At 57.3% G+C, this 20,427-nt stretch overlaps 1 protein-coding gene across 4 annotated transcripts in view; it reads right to left on the minus strand.

Moving 5' to 3' along the window:
• Nucleotides 1-16,445, minus strand: part of ZBTB16 (zinc finger and BTB domain containing 16) — a 54,287-nt gene extending 37,842 nt beyond the window's left edge. Inside the window, exons 1-2 of one of the 4 annotated variants that reach the window (XM_064732098.1) lie at nt 16,388-16,445; nt 14,335-15,676 (exon numbers count right to left, since the gene is read on the minus strand). In XM_064732098.1, coding sequence (XP_064588168.1) covers nt 14,335-15,602 — 1,268 coding nt within the window. In that variant the 5' untranslated portion in view covers nt 15,603-15,676; nt 16,388-16,445. Of the gene's footprint in view, nt 1-14,334; nt 15,677-16,158; nt 16,227-16,387 lie in introns of those variants that run through there. The other 3 variants (XM_064732099.1, XM_064732096.1, XM_064732097.1) reach the window with 3 other exon arrangements.
• Nucleotides 16,446-20,427: the final 3,982 nt, after the last annotated feature.

Genomic DNA, 20,427 nt, shown 5'->3' on the forward strand with positions numbered 1-20,427 from the left:
TTTTGTACACTCTGCTGCTCCCTCTGTACCCCTTTGTCGGGGCTGAGGGCTGACGGCTAAAGCGGGTACCAAAAGACCATCTGTAGCTCCCGTCTTTACAGAGAACTTTAAATAGGGGGATGAATGAGCACAGGAATTAATGAATGATAAAGCCGTATGGTCCCAGTCAGCCTCCTACGCCGGGATGTGGCATTCAAACCCTCCCAGCCTTCTGCCACAAAGAGAGGTTTCTAAGCTACAAAAAAAAGGGAGGAAAAAAGGGGGGGGGGGGGGATGGTGCATGCAAGTTTTTAACAACAAATGCAGCGCCTTGCCTGCAGGTTCCCACCCGATTTCCCTGTGCCAGGCTGGGGGAAGGCACGTGGGAGGGAAAATTGGGGCTTCCCCAGAGCCACCTGCAGCTCCCCTTGATAGAGCAGTTAGAGGAGGGCTCTGGGGCCCATCCATGTGCTGGGTGGGGGCTGCAGAGAGAGACAGCACCCTGGGGTCTCACACCAGCAAGGGTGGGCAGATTCTGGACAGGCTGTCTGGACTGACCATGCTGCATCCACTTGGCCAGCCTCTGCAGCATCTGCAGCATCCCCCCACCTCATCCATTTAAATATGACTGGTAAAAACTAAAGAACCTGGAAAGGCTGAAGGGTGTTTCAGGTGAGGGGTCAAAAGTGAGGGTGTGCACAGAAGCACATCCATTAGAAACCAGCTCTACCAAAACAAGGTAAAAAAGATAAACCACGGCTTAAGGAACATAAATGAAGCCTGCTCACCAGAGCCAGAGAAAAGATGCTCCAGCTCACAGTTCATGGCTGGAGATTAACAGGTGACAGCCAGGGAAAGACAAGGACATGGAGGGAAGAGTTGCTGTTGCTTATGGAGGCTCCTGCCAGCCCAGGCACACCAACAAGGCAAAGCCAGGATCAAACACCCCAAATCAGTTCAAATCCTGTTCAAGAACCAGGGTCTGCTGGGAGGCAATGTCTGTCTCCAAAACAACCCAGAAGAGGCAGAGGGAGTGTGGCGCAGGACTGGAACACTACTTGTGTTTTAAAAGCTGTCATGTGTAAAGCATTAGTGGTTTTGAAATTGCATTCTCGAGTTAATTAAATGGACAATCTTTTGTACATAAAAAGTGAAAGCACGCAGTCAAAAGCTAGGGAAGAGGACGTGTCTCTTTGGAGCAGGGTGCTGCCTCTCCTTGCCCGCTCTGCTGATCCAGGTGTCCCACGGGAGCCGCTGTCCTGGTGTGCCAGCACAGTGCCAGGGAGGCTGTTTGCGCTGTCCTGAGGCATTCAGCATCCCCAAGCCCCTGCCTGGGCACTGCACTGACCCATCCCATGGGCCAGTTTACCCACAGGCTCCACTCAGGGGTTCCCTCTGTACAGGGAGGTTTTACAGGCCGATGGCAGTGTGAACACCCGTGGCAGTTATCTCTGCTGCAGTAAAACACCGACCTTCAGTTTTAGGCAGGAGGTAATGTTCACCATTGACTGGATCCACCATAAACTGTTGATAATTACTATTATCTCTGAGTTAATCTTGTGAGAGGTCAACAGTTTTATAAAAAACTTGCAAGCTGTATCTTTTACCTTCCAACTTCATATCTGGGTCAAAAGGTCAATTACTGCAGCTTGCTGAGTTGCGATTTCAGAAAAAATGCCTGCTCCCACCCCAAAGCCCCACTGGTGCACGTGAGCAGGCACCCACCCTTGGCAGGCAAAGCACCCAAACTCTTGGGCTGAGAAGGGGAAGAGTTTTCTCAGCCAGGGCTCTCCCTGTTCATGAGCGGAGCTGGGCTGGCTGCCGGCAGACCCAGGGGTTGGGGCACATCCCGAGCACTGGGATGCAGCCAACGGGCCCTGTGTGTCTCTCTGGGGAACGCACAGCCCCTGCCTCGTGGCACGGAGCTCGGGAGATGCCAACCCCACCCGCAAAGCTCGGTGTGTGGGCAGCTGCCTCCCTGCGCCGCGTGCACAAAATGAGCGTGTAAACGCCTGGGCTCTGCTCCCACACCTACCCATGCAGGTGGCACATGGAACCAGAGCAGAAACCTTTGCAGGGGCTGGGAGAAGCCCCAAAAATGGATGAAGCTGTGACCCCGCTCTGATCCTACTGCCTCCCCGTGCTCTGCATCACCAAAGATCATCTCTGCTGTTATTTTACCCCCTGGCAGGATCCTGCCAGGCAGCTCTGTGCAGTATCTCTCACTTGGGAAGCACAAAAATGCTTTGGTGCTGCTGCAGCCCCTCCCGTGAGCGCAGCCCGGGCCGTGGAGCATTGCTCAACTGCTCGGCAGGCAGGTGTCATAAACAAGCAGGCACATGGCAAACATATCGATTTCCCCGAGCTTATCGCGCAGCAACCGGTGCTCAGTTACCAGGCTACTTTAATATGTAATTTACTGCGAGAAGGGAGAGCGGGGCTGAGGCTGGCTGGAATATTTACTGTGGGATGGACGGGGAGGTGGAAGGTGTGAGCAGAAGGGAAGCACGGTGTCTCCTGCCTCCAGCCATCCTTAGTATTTTCTAACTATTAAAAAAACCCAGCCCCTTGCTGCTGCGATGGAGTGTTTACACAGATGCCATTAATCTTCTTCTGCAACTGCTTATACTATGAAAATATAGTCTTAGCTGCCTGGGCTCACCATCTCCTTCATTTAAATTCAGATGCTTAATTTCTGTCAAAACAGAGCCCACCAAAATTACCTTCATCCCTTTCTGGTGCTCAACTTGCCTCACCATCTGAGAGCTGCCTGTCAGAGCGGGGAGGGACTCCAGGTGGGAGCCTGGAAAAATGGGAGAGGGGTGGCATTTCAAAGGCTTCTCCTCTCCAGCCTAGATAGGACCAGATGTGACAGCCAAAACCAAAGCCCAGCCTGAGACAATTCTCCCACCCTGCATCCAGTCACCCACCGGGAGGGGGGATCCTTATCCTTGCCCTGACTCAGCACCTCCACCTGCCTGGGGAGGTGTTTTGCCTGTCTCCCCAGCCCATCAGCAGCGTTTTGGTGGGGACAGAACCATCCTGTCTCCCTCCGTGCCCGGTTCTGCATCCCAAGGTATTTTGCAGACGTGACCCTCAGGAGAATCCTGGGATCCACGGGAGGTTGGTGTTTTCAGGGCACAATATTTTTAAAATCCTTCTTGTACAGTACCTCTCAGTAGAACTTTTGGAATTTACAAGATAAATACTGGTAATTTGATTCTTATCTTCTTCAAATCCAATTCTAAGGCAATTCTGTGTAAAGGACACTAATTATAGCCCAAGGGGAAAGAAAAGGTAACCCATCAGCGAGAACACACTGGAAACGTTTAAAGGGGAAACGTTTAAGGGGGTACAGGGCACTGAAAAGTTAAATAGATTTCAAATCTGCTCTGGCAAGAGCAATAATATGTCGGGTGGAAATGATGCTCAGCACCATTCCAGCTGGTCCTCCCCGTGGGCAGCTCAGTGCTGTGCTGGAAGTGTCAGCAGCTGGGGCTGTGTCCAGGATGCTCTGCACGTCCTTTTGGGAATGCCTGGCCACTCCAGAGCTGGGCTGGGACAGGCAGCAGTGCAGGGACAGCCCCGTCTCTGTGCCCACACAGTCATAATGCTTTTCACCCTCATTTCCCTGGCATTATTTACTAAGGAAAAGGAAAAGTTTATACACACAGGGAAATGCAACCAGCAACAGACACTGAAAATGACAAAACCATTACTTGTTAATACAAGTATCATGGATTTTCCAACAAACACCCCTAAACATGGGATATTCTGGCTGCAAAACACATCTGGAGGCAGAAGCCCCCACATGCTCCAGCAACCAAAGAGTTCTCTGTTCACTGCTGAAGAGCACCCTGAGGAGGAGGAGGATGGTGGGGAGAGCACACTGACCACTGCCACATGGCACAGCCTGATCATTACAGCTCCTATAAAATAATAAAACCCCAATGCCAGGATGCAGAGCCAGGATGAGGCAGAAGATAATGCAGGAAGAATCAAAGGGATCTGGCAATCCAAACGGAGTCTTGTTTAATGAGTGCTGCCACAGGCTGTCGTTCCACAGGCATTAGCATCCATCGTTACCGTCCCTTCGAAGGCGACACGGTTATTCCCTTTAACACAGTGACACTTGCAGCTAACTCATGTCTGACCCAGACAGCCAGGGCAGACTCTGTGTGAGAGGTGACCAGAGGTAATTGAAAATACCCTCGCCGCAGACCGGAGCAGAAGGGCTGTCTCAGCAGCAGCCCTCGGCGCAACAGGTGACAGCGGTGGCACCTGGAGGATGACCGGCACGGGCACATGGTAAATCAGCACTTTGCTGGGGCAGAGCTGGGCTGCCCGGGGCACGTGGAGCGGCAGAGCCACGGTCCCTGTGTCCCTGGAGCACATGGTCACCAGAGCACACGGTTCCCAGAGAGCAGGGTCACCAGGGCACATGGTCACCAGGGCACACAGTGCCTGGGTCCCTGGAGCACAGGGTCCCCAGAGCAGGAGGACCACGAGCAGCACAGCTCTGGCACCTGGCTCTCCGTGGCCGCGCGCCGCACGCAGTGCGGTGCCGATGGAAGGGCCCTTCCCCGACACACACACGGGTTGCTGGCAGGAAGCTCGCCGTGCACGGCCGCTTCGTTCACTTGGCAACAGAGGCGCTAACGAGGGAGCGAGCTGCTCTCCACCTCCAGCCAGAGGAGGATGAGGCACAGCTGCCAGCGGTGCCACTGGCCCAGCCTTTGGTGCCCCGCCATGCGGCACCATGGGAGAAGGTGAGAAGCATCCTGAGTGCCATCCTCAGGAGATGCCCATCTCTGTGACCCCTCACTCAGCCCCCCAGCACCATGGTCCCCTCTTCTGCCATCCCCTTCCCATCTTCTGGCCAGGCAGAGCTGGTCTCTCTGCCAGTGCAAGGTCCAGTGTAAGCTCTCCTCCCAGCGACGCCTGCACCCTAAACACACAACCCATGAGAGGCCCCAGCACCCATGTGCTGCCTGGTCATGGCCCCCGCTCCAGGGCAGCCTGCCACAGAGCCCACCCTGCTAAATAATGCATTGGGCAGTGCTCACTGCTGCAAGGGAAGGATGATAAACATTTCTGCACTGCTCTAAGTTACATTTGGTTCAACGCTGAGGGAAGAGCTGCCTCCAGCTAAAGGGTCAGAGAAGCCAGAAATCAATAGAGGCGCTTGTCTGTGCATCCTGAGATGCCAGTGTCCCTCCCCAGACCTGTGGGCAGGGTTGGGCTGGGGGAATCCCACAGGCAGGTCTGGGGGCATCCCCTGGCAGCCCCGGTGCTGCCCCACTCTCAGGTACTGCTGACTCAGCACCCTGCAGGCTGGGAGCTGCCAGTGGCCCAGTTCCCACCATAACACCCACTTCCTACAGCCCTGCCCCACATGCAATCTTCCCCACAGCCCCAGAAATGCAAACCCCAAATTCCCCCAAAAAAACCCCAACCAAATGCCACCCTTCAGCCAGGGTGATGATGAACTGAAAGGCTAGGGGAGGCATGGCAAAGTCAGGATAGCATTTCCCCATCCCTCACCCAAGGAGCAGACAGGAAACTGGGAAGCAAAATCAATTACTTTTCACTTTTCTTCCACTGGGAAGGTCTTCACCCAAGTTAAAATGTTCCTAAGATTATTCCTGCTACAGGGAAGCAGGTTTTCTGCCAGTTTCATTGCACATGCTGGTTCTCACCAACACAACTCTGTAAGAGAAGGCAAGGGCAGTGTGTGGGCAGAGCTGCCCAAAGAGGCTTCACGTGTGACAAGCGCCTCTGGTCACTGCTCTTACTCGCAGGAGTGCCCTGCCCTGCGCTCGGCACTTGGCATCGTTTCTACGAACAGGGGGAAGGAAGAAAGAGAAGAGGAAATCAGCTCGTTCCTGGTACAAACAGCAGAGCACCCTGTAGGGGGGGAGGTGGGCGGGAGATGCGGAGGGTTTCGGTTCTGAGCACGGGGCTGTTTCGCAGAAAGGGGCCCAAGTGCGAGGGTGGCGGCTCTGTGCTGTGCCCTGACCACCCGGGACCCTCCCTGGTGCCGTGGGGCTGTGGTACTGCAGTGGGGCTGAGCAGCGGGTGCTGCCGGGGGCTTGGTGCCGTGGGTGCTGTGGGTGCAGGGCCAGGCAGGCACTGCCAGGGGCTCGGTGCCGTGGGTGCTGTGGGTGCTGTGGGTGCAGGGCCAGGCAGGCACACACGCTCTCCCTTATCTCTCCCACGCACGGGCCGCTCGCGTGCGCCGTGCAGCCGGCCGTGACCGCAGCCGTGCCCGGCCCTGATAAGATCCGTCACCACGCTGCCTGTGCCGCGCGCTGGCAGCCCGGCTCACACAGCCCGAGAGCCACTGGCAGGGTCTCTCTGCACCGAGCACCCCCTGCACACCCTCTCTGTGCCTCCCCTCAACAGGGAGCCTTTTCTGCTACAATTTGCACATCCTATTCCAGACCTGTGGCAACAGAATGGCTTAGATTGGGAGGGACCTTAAATCTCATCCCATTTCAACCCTCTGCCATGGGCACAGACACCTTCCACTATCCCAGGTTGCTCCAACCCCTGTCCAGCCTGGCCTTGGACACTTCCAGGGATGAGGCAGCCACAGTTTCTATGGGAAGCTGTGCCAGAGCCTTATCACCCTCACAGGTAAAGGTAATAGCCTGAGTTCACAGCCCTCTGTTCCTACAGGACAGCAAAGCCCTGAGAAACCAACGGAACAGCCAAAGACACTTCCAGTGAAATCTGGAAGGCAACAACCTGCCCCAAAAGCCTTGTGCTGCCATGCACATGCACTTTCAAGAAGGTCGCTTGGGTTTTGGTTGAGTTTTTTGAAAACACAGCCTGTGCTGTGGTGAAACTGGATTTCTTGGAGTCATAGCCTTCCTGGGTTTACTCTGTGCACGCCAAAATTAGTACAACCTGTCCCTAAATACCATAATAAAAAACACGTAGTAAGCGCTTTGCCTTTATTTATGTCAGTGGTGGTTTCAAGCAGGATGAATCATGCTTCCTCCTTAGCACTCCTTTCTAATATGATTTACTATAAATACTCCATGGAGACGAGAATGAGGGAAGGTGACCAAGGGCAAAGCATGTGGAGTCCAGCACCATCCCCAGACTCAGTGGCAAAAGCATAAAAGCACATTCAGTAGTTATGATGGAGTGGAAAACCACATGTGGGTTGTAACGGTGCAGTACCTGATGTGGAAATCATAGAATCACAGAATAGCCTGAACTCAAAAGGATCATCAACATCCAACTACTGGCACAGCACAGGACAGCCCCAAAATCCCACCATGTGCCTGAGAGCATTGTCCAAATGCTCCTTGAACTCTGGCAGGGTCGGTGTTCGGGAATCACAAAGGTTGGGAAAGATGTCTGACAGCACCGAAACCAACCGTTCCCTGGCACTGCCAAACCCACCATAAAACACGTCCCCAAGTCTGGCGATGGACAAGGCCTGGTGCTTGGGGCAGGCGGTTTCTTGAGTTTCTCTTTGTTTTTATGCTGTTTCCCTTCTCTACAGGTCACCACGGTGACAGCAAGCCCCCTGCTCCGGCCCAAGCTGCAGCTGGGCGGAGGTGCATGTTCTGCAGCAGGGGCGCACCGCGGTGCCGCGCAGCCCGGCAGTGGCGCGGGCACACGGTGCTGCGCTGAGCGCGCGCGGGGTTATCAGCGCGGCTGATACACGCCGATAAGAGCCCATCTCTGCGCTGACACCCGAACAAAGCACGGCGTTTAACGCTGATTTATGGCGGCCGGCCGGCTCTGGCTGGGCTCTGCTCTACGCGCCTACGTGGAGAGGCTTTTCCTCAATCGCACATCGCCCGCTTGTTTGCTAAACAACGTGCCAATAAAACAGCAATGAGACAACCAAGGCCGATGGAAACCTGAACCAGCACAGCAGGGCGCGTATCCAACCATAATCTACTTAAAATCAGTTAAGAACACTACAGCGAAAATGATCCGGGCGGCCCTGGCCGCTGGCCAGCGCGTAAGCCTGGGCCACAAAGGCTCGCTCCCGCAACCCCGATTCTAGGGCAACGCTCCCTCCTTCAGAGGCACAGTGACCTCTTGCCAAAAACTGGAATCGACCTCTTGCGAGTGACGTGGTCCAACAGCACTGGTGCTCTTCCAAAGGTACCTGCTGCTCTGCTGTCCACACAGAAGTTACCCAGAGCGCTGCCACCGCGAACCAGCGCGTTCCACACCGAAACCAAGGGCTTCAGGCACGCCTCAGCCTGGATAAAGCTTATCCAGAACAGACACAGAGGTGATGCTCCTGAACACCCCACAGCAGCTCTGAGCAACTGGGAACAAAAGTAGATGTCACGACTGCACTGGAAACTCATCAGCCGATGTGACAAAGGTGTCTGGCCACATGCAGACTCCCTGGCCATGTCTGCATTTATTCCAAACGATGCAAGAACCTTTCCCTGTTGCTCATATGATATCCTGTCTGAAATTCCCTTTGTGCCACCCTCCCTGTTTCAGCTGGTACCTGTCACACCACCAAACTACCAGGGCGAGGGTGCACGCCAAGCTCCGTGCAGGTCACTGGCTGCAGAGCCCCTCCAGCAAAGGAGGGAGCGATGCCCTGCAAAGGACTGATCCCACCATAAAGTGCTGAGCCAGGCCGGGGAGAAGAACCCCTCACCGGCAGAGTGACACAAGCCAGGACTGCCGGGTGAGGAGGAATGAATGGAATAGGCTAATTTACACAGGAAGTGAGCACTTACCAGACCCTTCATCCCAACACACAAAACCCTCTGCCATATCTGGAAGCAATTACACCCAGTTAACATGATCTGCCTGCCACTAAAATTAACTGCAAACAGAAATATTTTTCACTTTTGCAACAGGAGATGCCATGGCCCCGTGTTTGGCTGCCGGGAAATATTTAGTAATTACTCATTTAAAGCCTCTCTTGAAGCTGTCAAGGGGGGCAAGGGGGGAATAAAAGAAAAATCTTGCTAATTGCAGGCAAAAAGGAAAATGCAGATCATTTTGCTCTATCCAAGGAAAACAGATTTACAGACTGGTGTAACTAAAGAGCCAACATCCCACAGAAGCAGGGAAGGCTGCAGGAATGCTCCGTCACCAACAGCCCAGGCTGCTCTGCACCACTCCTATGGCCCACAGGGCAAGGAAGAAAGGGTGGGCAGAGTCAGCCCTGAACCAGCACAGTCTCTCTGAGGGGCCCTCTGTACAATGCTGCAAAGGCATTGTAACCAACAGCACTGTATGAGGTGTAACGAGGACTGAGGATGCTCTGCAAATCTCATCGAGCCGTGCAGCAACAGCCAGCTCTGGGGAAAAGCCCCCCAAGTGTCCCCAGTGTGGCAGGTTCAAGCATTGGGGTCCCAGCCCTGCAGCCAGTGGGGTCCTGGTCCCTGGGAACTGGGGGGTGCTGGGGAAGGGGCAGAGAGCAGGCAATGACCCCATCACACCCCTGCATGTCCCTCTGCAAGGTGTCAGAAGCACCAGGCATCATGGCCAGGAGAAACCAGAGTTTCACTGGGCAGAGGGAAACAAACAAACAAACAAACAAAAAATACACAGAAATAGGTGCTTTCTGATGGGAACCTCAGAGCTTCGCTTTCAAATGCAGTGCATGCATTACTAAACTGATGCAGAATAATGGATGGAATTATGTGGAAGCCAAAGGGGGCTTTTCTCCCTCCACACTCGGAGCTGAGTATGGAAATGGTTAAGTCACCCACTGAATAAATCAAAAGTTCAAGGCTGCAACATACCACGTTGTATTCCCCCTCTGCCCATGACAAGAACCAGAGAGCCCCCGAAATCCCAAGCATCCTGCGCGGGGTCTCGGCCGGCGCTCACAGGTTACACGCTCGGGGTCAGCGCCGTGGACCTTAGCTGCAACATTCATTTCCTGAGCGGGGCACGTCCCCCTGCCCATAAAGCTAATCAGAGCTTCCTCGCCCGGCTGCCCTGCGCCGCGGCCCGGCCCCGGCAACGCTGGTTTCCATTAGCCCCTTATGATGCCAGGTGCCGCTAATAAGGCCCATCAGTGAGAAACAAGAGCTGCCAGGTCATCCTCCAACTCTGGAAGTAATCATGGGCAGAGTTTGGGGGGCTGCTGCCCTGGCTTTGCCTTCCCTCCCCCGCTAGCTTTCCATTTTTCCTCCTTTTTTTAAAAGTTAAATTGCAGTGGAACATAAATTGACAAATGCTTAAAATGAAATAAAAAACAACTACTGTATTCGGCTACTGAAATTAACACTAATAACATCTCACAAAGCACTTGGGATCCGATTTATCACGTTTATTGCTTTAATGGTACACTGCATCTGTTTCTCACTGTGACATGCCGAGCAGTGCCAACGTGCCTAATGGCATTAGCAGTACAACGCTCAGCTAATCCAGGTGGAGAGAGGGGAGGTGAGGCTGCCAGAGGAAGAGCCAAAGGCTGGATCCCCATGGGAAGCTGCAGTTTTCCCAAGCAGGAGCATTTCAGACTGTGGGAGCATCGATCCCTGCCCTGAACACTGGTGCTGCTGATAGCAGACAGGCAGATCCACTGCTTTTCTGTCCTTCAATGGGAAAAGAGGGCACAAATCTGGAGTTTGGGGTACAGTGGCTGGCCAGCAGCCACTGGGGTACAGCGAGCCTCCTCACCCTTGCCCTTAAACCCCCCATTGGTGCACACACTTCTTTAGCTGACAGCTCAGCCATGGAACCTCACAATGCAGAACAGACCTGGCAGCCGGAATGGACGCCTTCCCCAAGGTACATCCTCCCCACATGACATGAGGGCAAGCACCTTCCACCCAAAGCCAGCCCACGAGGAGCAGTGCCCCACCATCCCCATCATCACCTTTTCTCTCCAGCCCAGCATCTCCCTCTCGCAGTGACACACGCGCTGCCCGCAGCCGCATCACCGTGGTGGGGAACTCGTGGCCAGAATCCCCCGCTGGCTTGGGGTCCTTGGCTGTGCCATAAATGAAGCATAAGGGATCACATCCCCACTGGCAGCCTTCCCAGTTGCTATCACTTTATAAAAGACACGGTTTCATTTTCTTAAAGTTTTAAGGTGTTTACCTTCCCAGTGACAAATTATGCCAGGCTCAGCTGGCAGCTCGGCACAGCTCTCACCTTACAGCTTGGAGGTATTCCGTCACAAAACAGCCCCCAAAAGGGCCACTGAACTATGGCTTTTTTGTCTGCAATTAGAAGTGACGATCAATACTAACATTAGATTAAGTTTGAACTTTGCTGAACCCAGAAGGAAATCTTTTATAAAAAAAATTAAAGACTCGACGACTCAATCTACACTCAATTAGTCAAAATCATAAGCTCGGTAAGGGAGAAAGAAAATGGATCATGCAGCAGCCAGTGGGTTCAGGGACCTGAAAACCCTGGTCAGAGGCAGTGCCCAGGCTTGTGGCCACTTGGCCCCCCAAAGGTCACAGCTCAGTGCTCCTGGGTATGACAGGGCACAGGCAGCGCTGCCACGAGGCCAAGGAGTTGTGTTACCACACTGGGCCAGGGCAGATGACTGTCCCTCGGGCACTGTCTGTCACCCAGAGCCAGTGGCCCCCTGTGCTCGCCGAGGCCAACCCAACCCTCTGCTCTCCTTTCTTCTGCACGTGCTTCCCATACTAATGAAGACAGGAACAACACTCAGAAGGCTCCAAGACTTAAACATATATGTTTACACTTCTATAGGCATGTGTGTGTGTAAACAAACAGCCCTGCCATATGCATGGGCTGCCTGTGCTCTGCAAACAGGCTCGGCACGCAGAATGAGTGGCACTGGTGCTGGGTGGCTTCGGGCTCTGTCACCTGCTGGGGCTTGGCACGTGGGAGCTGTCACACTGGCAGCCAAACGCCCATGGAACAGAGAGGTACCCCCGCCCCTGCCCCCTGTCCTGGCCCCCGGCTCGGCACAGCTGGGAACGGCTCTGATCGGGCACCTCCGCCTCGCATCGGGGTCGGAAAGCAAAACCACAGCAGCGAGAGCACGGCAGAAGGAGGTCAGCGAGAGTCAGCGAGCGACAGCGCGCTGCCCCCGGCACATCCTGCCCCTCCAGCGCTGGGGAGGTGCTGCCCAGACCCCAGCACAGGGCACAGACCCCCGGCCCCCTCACCACCAGGCAGGGAGAGAAGAGGAGCCCGCAGCCAGCACGGTGCAGCTGCCACCAGAGCTGCTCCGGCAGAGCTGCAGATCCCAGCCCAGCGCAGATGCTGTTTAACAGCTCCATGAATACAATAGGATCCCACAAATCCTCCCCAAATGGTAATTCTCACAACGTATTAGAAAGCAAACACTATAAAAAAGCCACATGAGACCCTGTCTACACACAAACCGCCTGGGATTTCGACTTTGGGGGCCGGGGAGTGAGTTCATTGGACTGTTACCCAATGCCTTTCAACACGGACGGTCTTACAGATCAGTTTAAACACGGCTCAAAGGATTTGGCTAACCCTGCAAAGTTTGCCAGCGCCAGGTAATCGGTCAGAAAGCAAGAACAGACAAACAGAGTTTGGTGCTGGCTTCAGCAACTGCCTTTAAGGCTCCACTGGCAGGGGCCAGCGCTGAGCTGCATGCTCCAGGCAGACCCTGGAGCATGGCGTGTGCCCAGGCTCACGCTAAGACCATGAATAAGTGAGAAATAAGCTACGCTTGCAGCCGCGGCTGTCAAAGCAGGCTGAGCCCGGGAAGGCGCTGTGAAATAGGGGCTGCCGTGCTGGACAGCTGGGCCATGCTCCCTCGTCTCTCGACCCCGGGGGAAGGACCTGACCGCGCAGCTCTCCCTCCCTCTGGACAGATGCACGGCTGGCCACAGGAGCCTCCGGACAGCCCCAGCATCGCCCCCACCGCGGCCACAGCAATCGCTGCTCTGGGCTTGGAGGGGGAAAGGGAGAGCCTTGAGACCGTGGCAGAAAGGCACGTTAAAATTCTCCCTGAGCCCTCACTGCAGCTCTCCCGGTGACGTTCGGTCTGCATCACCGCACGGCCGAGGCTGCTTCGGGGACGCAACCAGCGCCAGCCCGGCTCTCCCGCTCGCCGGAGGGGGAACAAAGCCGAGAGCGGCCGTGCCCCCGCACGGAGCCGAGCAGCCCCGAGGGGTCCCTGCGGCAGAGCGAGGGGCGATGCTGGCGGCGCCCGCGGAGCCGCGCAGGGCGGAGGATCCCGGCCCCGCAGCTCGGCTCCCGCACCCGGAGCGCGCCGGGCGGAGCGCACCGGGAGCCGCCGCTCCGGCAGCCGCTATCCCGCCCCGCTGGCGGGCGGCGAGCGGCACCGGCTGCCCCGCCGGAGGCACGTGCCGGCACGGACACCGGCCCCGAGCCCTGTGCGCATCAGCACTAATTAACCTGTTGATTCATTAAAACCTGACAGGCTGCGCAGCCAGGGGAGGCAGGGAGATGCTACGGCAGCGCGCCGGTGATGTCTTCCCTAGGCGGGACGCTGCTGTCCTGTCGCGGGGCTGCAGCCACAGCGGGGGCCAGAGCAGCACGTTCAGAGCCATGGGATTTGACTGGTGACGCCGATTTTGGTGTGGCAATTAACGTGGCTCCCTTCCCCAGCCAAATGAGGGAACAAGCCCCGGTCCCTGAGCCGCGAGCAGGAGGCAATAAACAGCGGAGCACTGAGCTCACGTGTCAGGAGCCACCACCCGCTCCCAGCCCGCAGCAAGCCCCGGGTGCGGGGCTGGGAGTGAGCACGGACCCCCACCCCGGGCAGGGCAGCCCCGAAGCCGCTTCTGCAGCCATTGCAGGTTCAGCCCTTCACCTTCCCCGCAGGGACAGACCCGCGGCTCTGCGGCAGCCCGAGCCCTCTGCGCTCGCCCCGGCGTTACCCAGCCTGACCCCCGCGCCACTTTCCGCGAAGTGTAAATGTTTCATAAACCGGAAAGCCGAGCGGTACAAAACCCCCCAGGCTGGCAAGTCACCACATGTTGCCACCACTGCCCGCGCTGGCGTGCCCCGGCACTGGCACAGGGGGACAGCTCTCAGCAGAGCGGGCGAGCGCTGCCTGTCCCCACTGCTTCTCTCCACACGCAGATCCCTAAACTCAAAGGGTAGCAACTGTGAGCTGCTTGTTTGATGCCAGCCAGGGAAACTGGTGGTGTTTGTGCTCGCAGGAAACACCGACGGCCTCAGCTCATCCAGGCCGTCCCCAGCCAGCATTCATTGGAAGGAACCTTCTGGCATGGTGACAGACCTGGGGGAGCTGCAACAGCCATCCCTCTGAGAATGCTACTCCACAAACTGGTTTTGGGGTACATGATGGAAACTTTGCACCAGCACGTTTGACACTCAGCCAGAAACCGAACCCTCTGGCGAGATCCCGGCTGCCCGGTGCAGCATGCCACGGCACGGCCTCGCACTCACCTGTGCTGCTCGAGGGTCTCGTTGTCCGGCAGCTCTGCCCCACACACGCTGCACTGCTCACCCAGGGCTCTGCTCTCTGTCTTCATGCCAGCTGCCAGCTCCCCCAGCTTGCTGAACAGCTCCCGCTGGATGAAGCCCTGGGGCAGCAGCCCACCATAGGCGCTGAAGTCCATGGAGACAGCCAGGGCCGGCTGCACGTGCAGGGCGGACGCCGCAGTGGGCGGCACGCCGAGCACCGGCTCAGTCTTGTGGTTCGGCAGCAGCGAGTAGATGCCCAAGGGCTTCTCTCCCGGGGCAGCGGCGCACGGCTCCGGCCCCAGCGGCAGCCCCTGGCCGGGCTCGGGGGGTGGCTCGGCGCCCTCCTCGCGGGTGTAGTGCAGTTCACGGGCACTGGTGATGACACTGCTGCGGGTCGGGGTGCCAGGCCCTTCTTTGCCCTTCTCGTCAGGCTTCTCCCCACTGGAGGCACCGGGCTCGGCGGTCCGGGGGCTGTCGTGGCTGGAGGCCTCATCCACCTGCATTGCTTCAGTCTTGACTTCGGCGAGGCCAGCGGGGCGGCGGGCGGTGGCAGAGCGAGAGTCCTCGGGGGCACTGGGTGGCAGGGCGCTCTGCAGCAGTGACTGCCCGATGGTCATCAAGCTGTCCACCGCCGCCTTGGTGGGGCTCATGGAAGAGAGGGAGCAGTAGGATGCGGAGGCTGAGGGGCTCTGTTCCACTGTGGCTGCCAGCAGACTCTGGCTGGCCATGCCAGCATAGCCACCCTCCTCACCAGCGGGCTTGGAGATGAAGAGGCCCTTGATGTACCTCGACTTCTTCTCCTCCTCCTCCTCAGTGGTGGCGGTGGCACCTCCATCAGCCATGGCGACCTCGGTGTCATTGTCCTCGGAGGCCTGTATAGTCTCCAGGATCTTCAGGCACTGCTCCTCCAGGTACTCAATTTCCAGGATCTCGGCAGCATAGAGCAGGTCATCCAGGTCCTCGACCTTGGCTTGTAGGGTGGCAGTGTACGCGTACTCCAGGATCTGCTGGAACGTCTTTGGCGAGAGGAAGTCCAGGGTGTAGTGCTGGCTGTTGCGGTGGAAGAGGATCTCGAACATCTTGCTGGTGCAGGCCAGCACGGTCCTGTGCGCGTGGAACTCCTGGCTGTCCACCATGATGACCACGTCGCACAGCGTCCCCGCCAGGCGCATCTGGTTGGCTTTGTGCAGCAGCCCGGTGGGGTGGCAGGGGTTCTGCAGCTGGATCAGCCCCATCTTAGTCAGATCCATGGCGCGCCCCAGGCTCACACATCAGGGTGTCTCGCCGTCGCTCAAATCTGGGACCAGCTTTGTGTGCCGACTATCTGCGAAAACAAAAGGCGGAGGGGGAGAGGAGCAGAGTGGAGCGGGAAAGGGGGAGCGGGGAGGGAAGAGACGAAAGAGAGAGAAAAGGGGAAAAAAGAGAAAAAAGGAGGGGGAGAGAGGAAAGCCGGGGGGAGAAAGGAGAGGAGAAGGGAGCAGGGAGTAGAAGGGAGTGGGGAGAAGGGAGCGGGGAGGGAGAGGGAAGTTAGCCCGCAGCCCGGCAACGACTCGCCCAAAAGTTTCCGCGCTGCTCGGCGGATCCGCAGCTGCCGGAGCCGCGTTCCCGCTACCGCCGGCCGGGGAAGGCGAGGGAGGGAAGGGAGAGGAAGGTGCGCATCCCCCGCCGCCGCCCGGCTCCAGCCCCGGCCGCCCCGTCCCGCCGGCAGCGCGGCCCCATCAGGTGCGCGGCGAAGCGGCGGAGCCGCAGCCCCGCGGCGGAGCCGGCGCGGGGGTCCCGGTGCCGCCCCCCCTCGCCCGCACTCACGGCGGCCGGCGGCTGCTCCGGCAGTTCGCACTGCCCGCTCTCATCGCCGCCGCCGCCGCTCGCCGCGCCGCGCAGCAAATCACGGCGGCGCCGGCCCACGGGCCGCCCCGCGCCCGCGTCAGGCCGCCCCCACCCACCGCCCCCCGCCCTCCGCCCGCGCCCCCCGCCCGCGCCGAGCTGAGTGCGGGCGCCCCCGCCCGGGCCCGCCCCGCCCCGCGCAGCCCCGCACCTTGCGGGCAGCGAGCGGCTGGACAGCGCTGCCGACAACAAACATGGAGGAGCCGGAGGCGGCGGCACCGGGGAGCCCGGCACCCGGAAGCCCGGCGGCACCGGGGAGCGGCACCGGGCCCGCGGCGAGCGGGGCTGCGCGCCCCGACGGGCTGCGCCCACCGCCCCGACGGCTGCGCCACCGCCGCGCCCGCGCCAGACAAAGCCGCCCCCCGGCCGCGCCTGGGCGGACCCCCGGCCCCGGGGGTGGGGACGGCAACAACCAACCTCGAGCCCACTTTGGGGTCCGGTGGCGGGTTCCGACCGGGAGCTGCGGCGCTCGTGACATGATGTGACACCCAGCACGTTGTCGCCCCGACGAACCTGGTTTCTCTTCCCCCCCCCACCCCCCCGCGATAAAATAGTGACGCCGTGACGGCACCGCTCGTGTGTGGGGACGTGGCGGGTGCCCGCACCCCAGGACGGGCCATGGGGCTCTGCCGCAAGGGTCGCCCTCGGGAAGGGAGCGAGACACACGGGGAGCCGCCAGCCGCGCCGCGACACCGACAGCGGCCCCAGGCAGCGGCACGAGCAGCGGGCCGCGCACCGAGCGAGCTCTGCGTGCCCTGAGCATCCTCGAGCGAGGACGTGCTCAGCTCCTCGCCGGTGCCCACGCTCAGCGCACCCGGAGACCGCTGTAATCCTCGGGGCAGGGTGGCAGCCGCACAGCGCTCCCTCCTTCCCTCCCTCCCTGCCGCACCCGTGGCACAACACAGCCAGCAAGGGCCCGGTGTCTTCAGCTAAAACAACAAACGCGGACGGCATTAGTACAAAGATACCCTTGGGGTAAAGCAGCGCAAATGTAATCTAAGGAGAACGTTATGGGGAAGTGTGTTTATAATTATAATGGGATTTAATGTACTTTGGGACCAGATGATAGCAGTCATTTAACGAGAACAGCCTAATAACGGAGGCCTCGCGATGCACGGCGGCGCTGCGCGGGTTATTAGACGCGTGTGGTAACGCCGTGCTCGCCGTACTATAGTTAAGGGTAAGGCATCAGCTTACTCCCATTTTTTCGGGGGTTATAACTCTGCTGCTGTAATTGGCAGAGAGCAGGGATGCACCGCACAGGCAGCCAGCGTTCCTGCAGGATGGGGGTTTTTAATTGTCTCAAACTGCTTGAGTTCCTCCCTCTTCCAGACTTTAAAATCCAAACAGCTGAAAGGGGGAAATAGTGAGACACTGTGGTTTCAGGTATTTGTTTACCCTTCTCTAACTTTTAAAAGGCTTGATTTCAAGACTGAAATTTTGCAGGCAGTTAGAGGTATGTTTTTAGTGTAGCTCACATGAAATTAAGCTGCATGAGTCCCATTAGCAATAATGGAAATCCCACGGCTAAATTCCCAGGCAGCATCCTGAAAATTAACCCCCCAGTCCTTCCTGTCAACTGGTGCGTTGCACTTTTTGTTGCTCCTCTAATACATATAGTAAAAGCTACTGAATTGTTTAAGACATCAACTTCCCAGAGCCACCGTTTGCTGAAGGCAGAGACCAGCTTGGTGGCCCTGAGCAGGGACACCCCACATACCCCGGCCGTGGGGCTGCCCAGCACCTGCAGGCCACAGGTGAGGCCCACAGAGATGCTTGGAAAGCTACAGCCATGGCCTTCAGGGTCATTTCCCCATGTCCTGGCATGGGAGTCAGTTCCTTGTCACTCCTCCCGGTACCTTCCATTTCCCTCCCATCTCTCCCCATCAGTTTCCAATTTATTTACTTTTCTGATCTTAATCCCCACCTTGTAGTGTAACGTGTTTATTAGAAAGGCACCAGCAGCTAAATGAAGCCAAGCTGGGCTCCGTGTTAAGTAGCAGTCACGCCCAAGTGCCTCTCCATGTGCCATTACTCCGAGTGATTGAGGCAATTTCTTCCTCCGCCACGAGTTTCACTTGTAAATCTCTCAACCAGATACGGTGCAATGATGTGCTGCCTGGTGTGATTATTATTAACCTCCAGCATTAAACCCCTGAGCCGCTGGTTCCTCAGGAAGGGCTTTCTGTGTGAGGAGGACCAGGTGAAAGCATGGACATCCTCCCCAGGAAAATGAGGGATCCATTCAGATCCACTTCTAGCCCTCAGCCTTATCAGTTACTTGGACAGGGAGACACGAATGTTTGCTTCCCCAGTGGAAATATCCCGGCCAGCAGCATCAGGTCTGTGGGAAGACAAGGACTGGGCAATGCAGCAGCCTGCATTTCAAGGGATGATGGCAAGGACAGCCTTGGGATGCTTCTCCAAGAGGCAGCTAGTGCATGGAGACTAAAACCAAGCAGTCTCCACAATTACAGTAAGAAAGAAAATTCCTTTTTCAAGATGCTTAGTCCACAAAAAGCATCCTGGAAGAAAACTTCAGCCAGAAGGTGCCCCAGCATCATCCACCCTGTATGAATGGGAAGGGAAGAGGAGCAGCAACTCTCCACCATGCCCAAACCAACATCATCTTCCACTCTGCAGACAACTGCCCATTTCCATCACACACACTCCTCCAGTGCTGTTAGACACATAATCTCCTCATTCCACCCCAGACAGGCACACAAGGACACAGCTCCTTCTCTGGCTTTCTAGGCCCTGGCTTCAGCTGTGCCCACGCCCTGTTCCCCCTGCTCCTGCAGAGAACCTACAGGGTGGGGGACAGGCACATTCCCATGTTTTCCTAGGACTAGCTGTGTTCTGCTTTTGATGTATTTGGAGTTTTCCAGTATACTGAGTTTTCCAGCACTGCTGATGCAGAGATGAATTATGGAACACTGGAGCAAAGATGCTGTGCAAAATAAGATCTGTTTCAAATTCAGTGAAAAATCCATAACTTTCAAAAACTGATTTTTGATCTCACCCCAGACCCAGAGGAGAGTTCACAGCTCCTGAGCCCCAGTGTGCACGCTCCCAGGAGCAGGATTTCTCCAGGCATATTTGCTTTGCTGGGAGCCGGGGCAGAGCGCGCTGCTCTGCTTTGGCGCGCGGCAAGCTGACAGCTTATGAAAAGATGATTAAACGTGTTAGACTTTATTTAAAAAAAAAGCCTAAATGCACAAAGCTGTTTGCAAGGGGGAGGGCGGAAGCCCCGGGAAAGCTGCTCAGTGTGCAGCCACGGTGCATTAAGCTTCCTCTGAACCCCACTGATGAGCACCAGGCTCCGTCCGAGCGCGGACACCGGACCCGCGTGCGTTGTGGCAGCCCGGGGGAGTGGAGGGGCCAGGAACAGGCCCCTCATTGTGCCCTGCCTGCTGCACAAGGGGAACCTGAGAGTCGCTCTGAGGATGCAACTGGATGGGGGGGGCTGTCGCCTGGGGTGGTGGGACAGGGGCTCTCTCTCCACACTGAGTTGATCCCAGAGTAAGTTATTTTGGAGTCAGCTGCAGCCAGCCCAATGGAGCTGCACAGGAGCTGCCTGCTCTTGTGGGAAAGGAGAACTGCACAGCCTGAGAGGTCTGACAGAGCTGAACTGGACATGTGTGGGCTGTGACACTGCAGAAACCCTGTCTGCCCTTCCCCACACGCCTGTCAGCCACCCAGCCACGCTCGAGCACGCGACAGAGACACGGCAGCAGCGACGAGGATCAGCGTGTCACTGCCACGTGAGCGGGCAGCCAGTGTGACACTGTTCACATCCACAGCTCCCAGTGTGACACTGCACACATCCACAGCTCCCAGTGTGACACTGCACACATGCCAGCGTCATTGACATGCACACACAGCTCCCAGTGTGACACTGTACATGCACAGTCCAGTTGACACTGCTCACATGCACACGCTCAGTGTGACACTGCACCATCCACAGTCCATTGGGCCGCAACTGCACAGCGCCCAGGTGACACTGACACTGCACGCTCCGTGGACACTGCAACATGCCAGCCCAGTGTGACACTGCACCCAGCCACAGCGCCCAGTGTGACACTGCACACATGCACGGCGCCCAGTGTGCTGCCACATCTCAGCTCCCAGGACACTGTCACATGCACCGCCCAGTGTGCACTGACACATGCACGGTCCTGTGACACTGCA

This window comes from Zonotrichia leucophrys, chromosome 24 (genome assembly GCF_028769735.1).
Source record: "Zonotrichia leucophrys gambelii isolate GWCS_2022_RI chromosome 24, RI_Zleu_2.0, whole genome shotgun sequence".
NCBI classification, from domain to species: Eukaryota; Metazoa; Chordata; class Aves; order Passeriformes; family Passerellidae; genus Zonotrichia; species Zonotrichia leucophrys.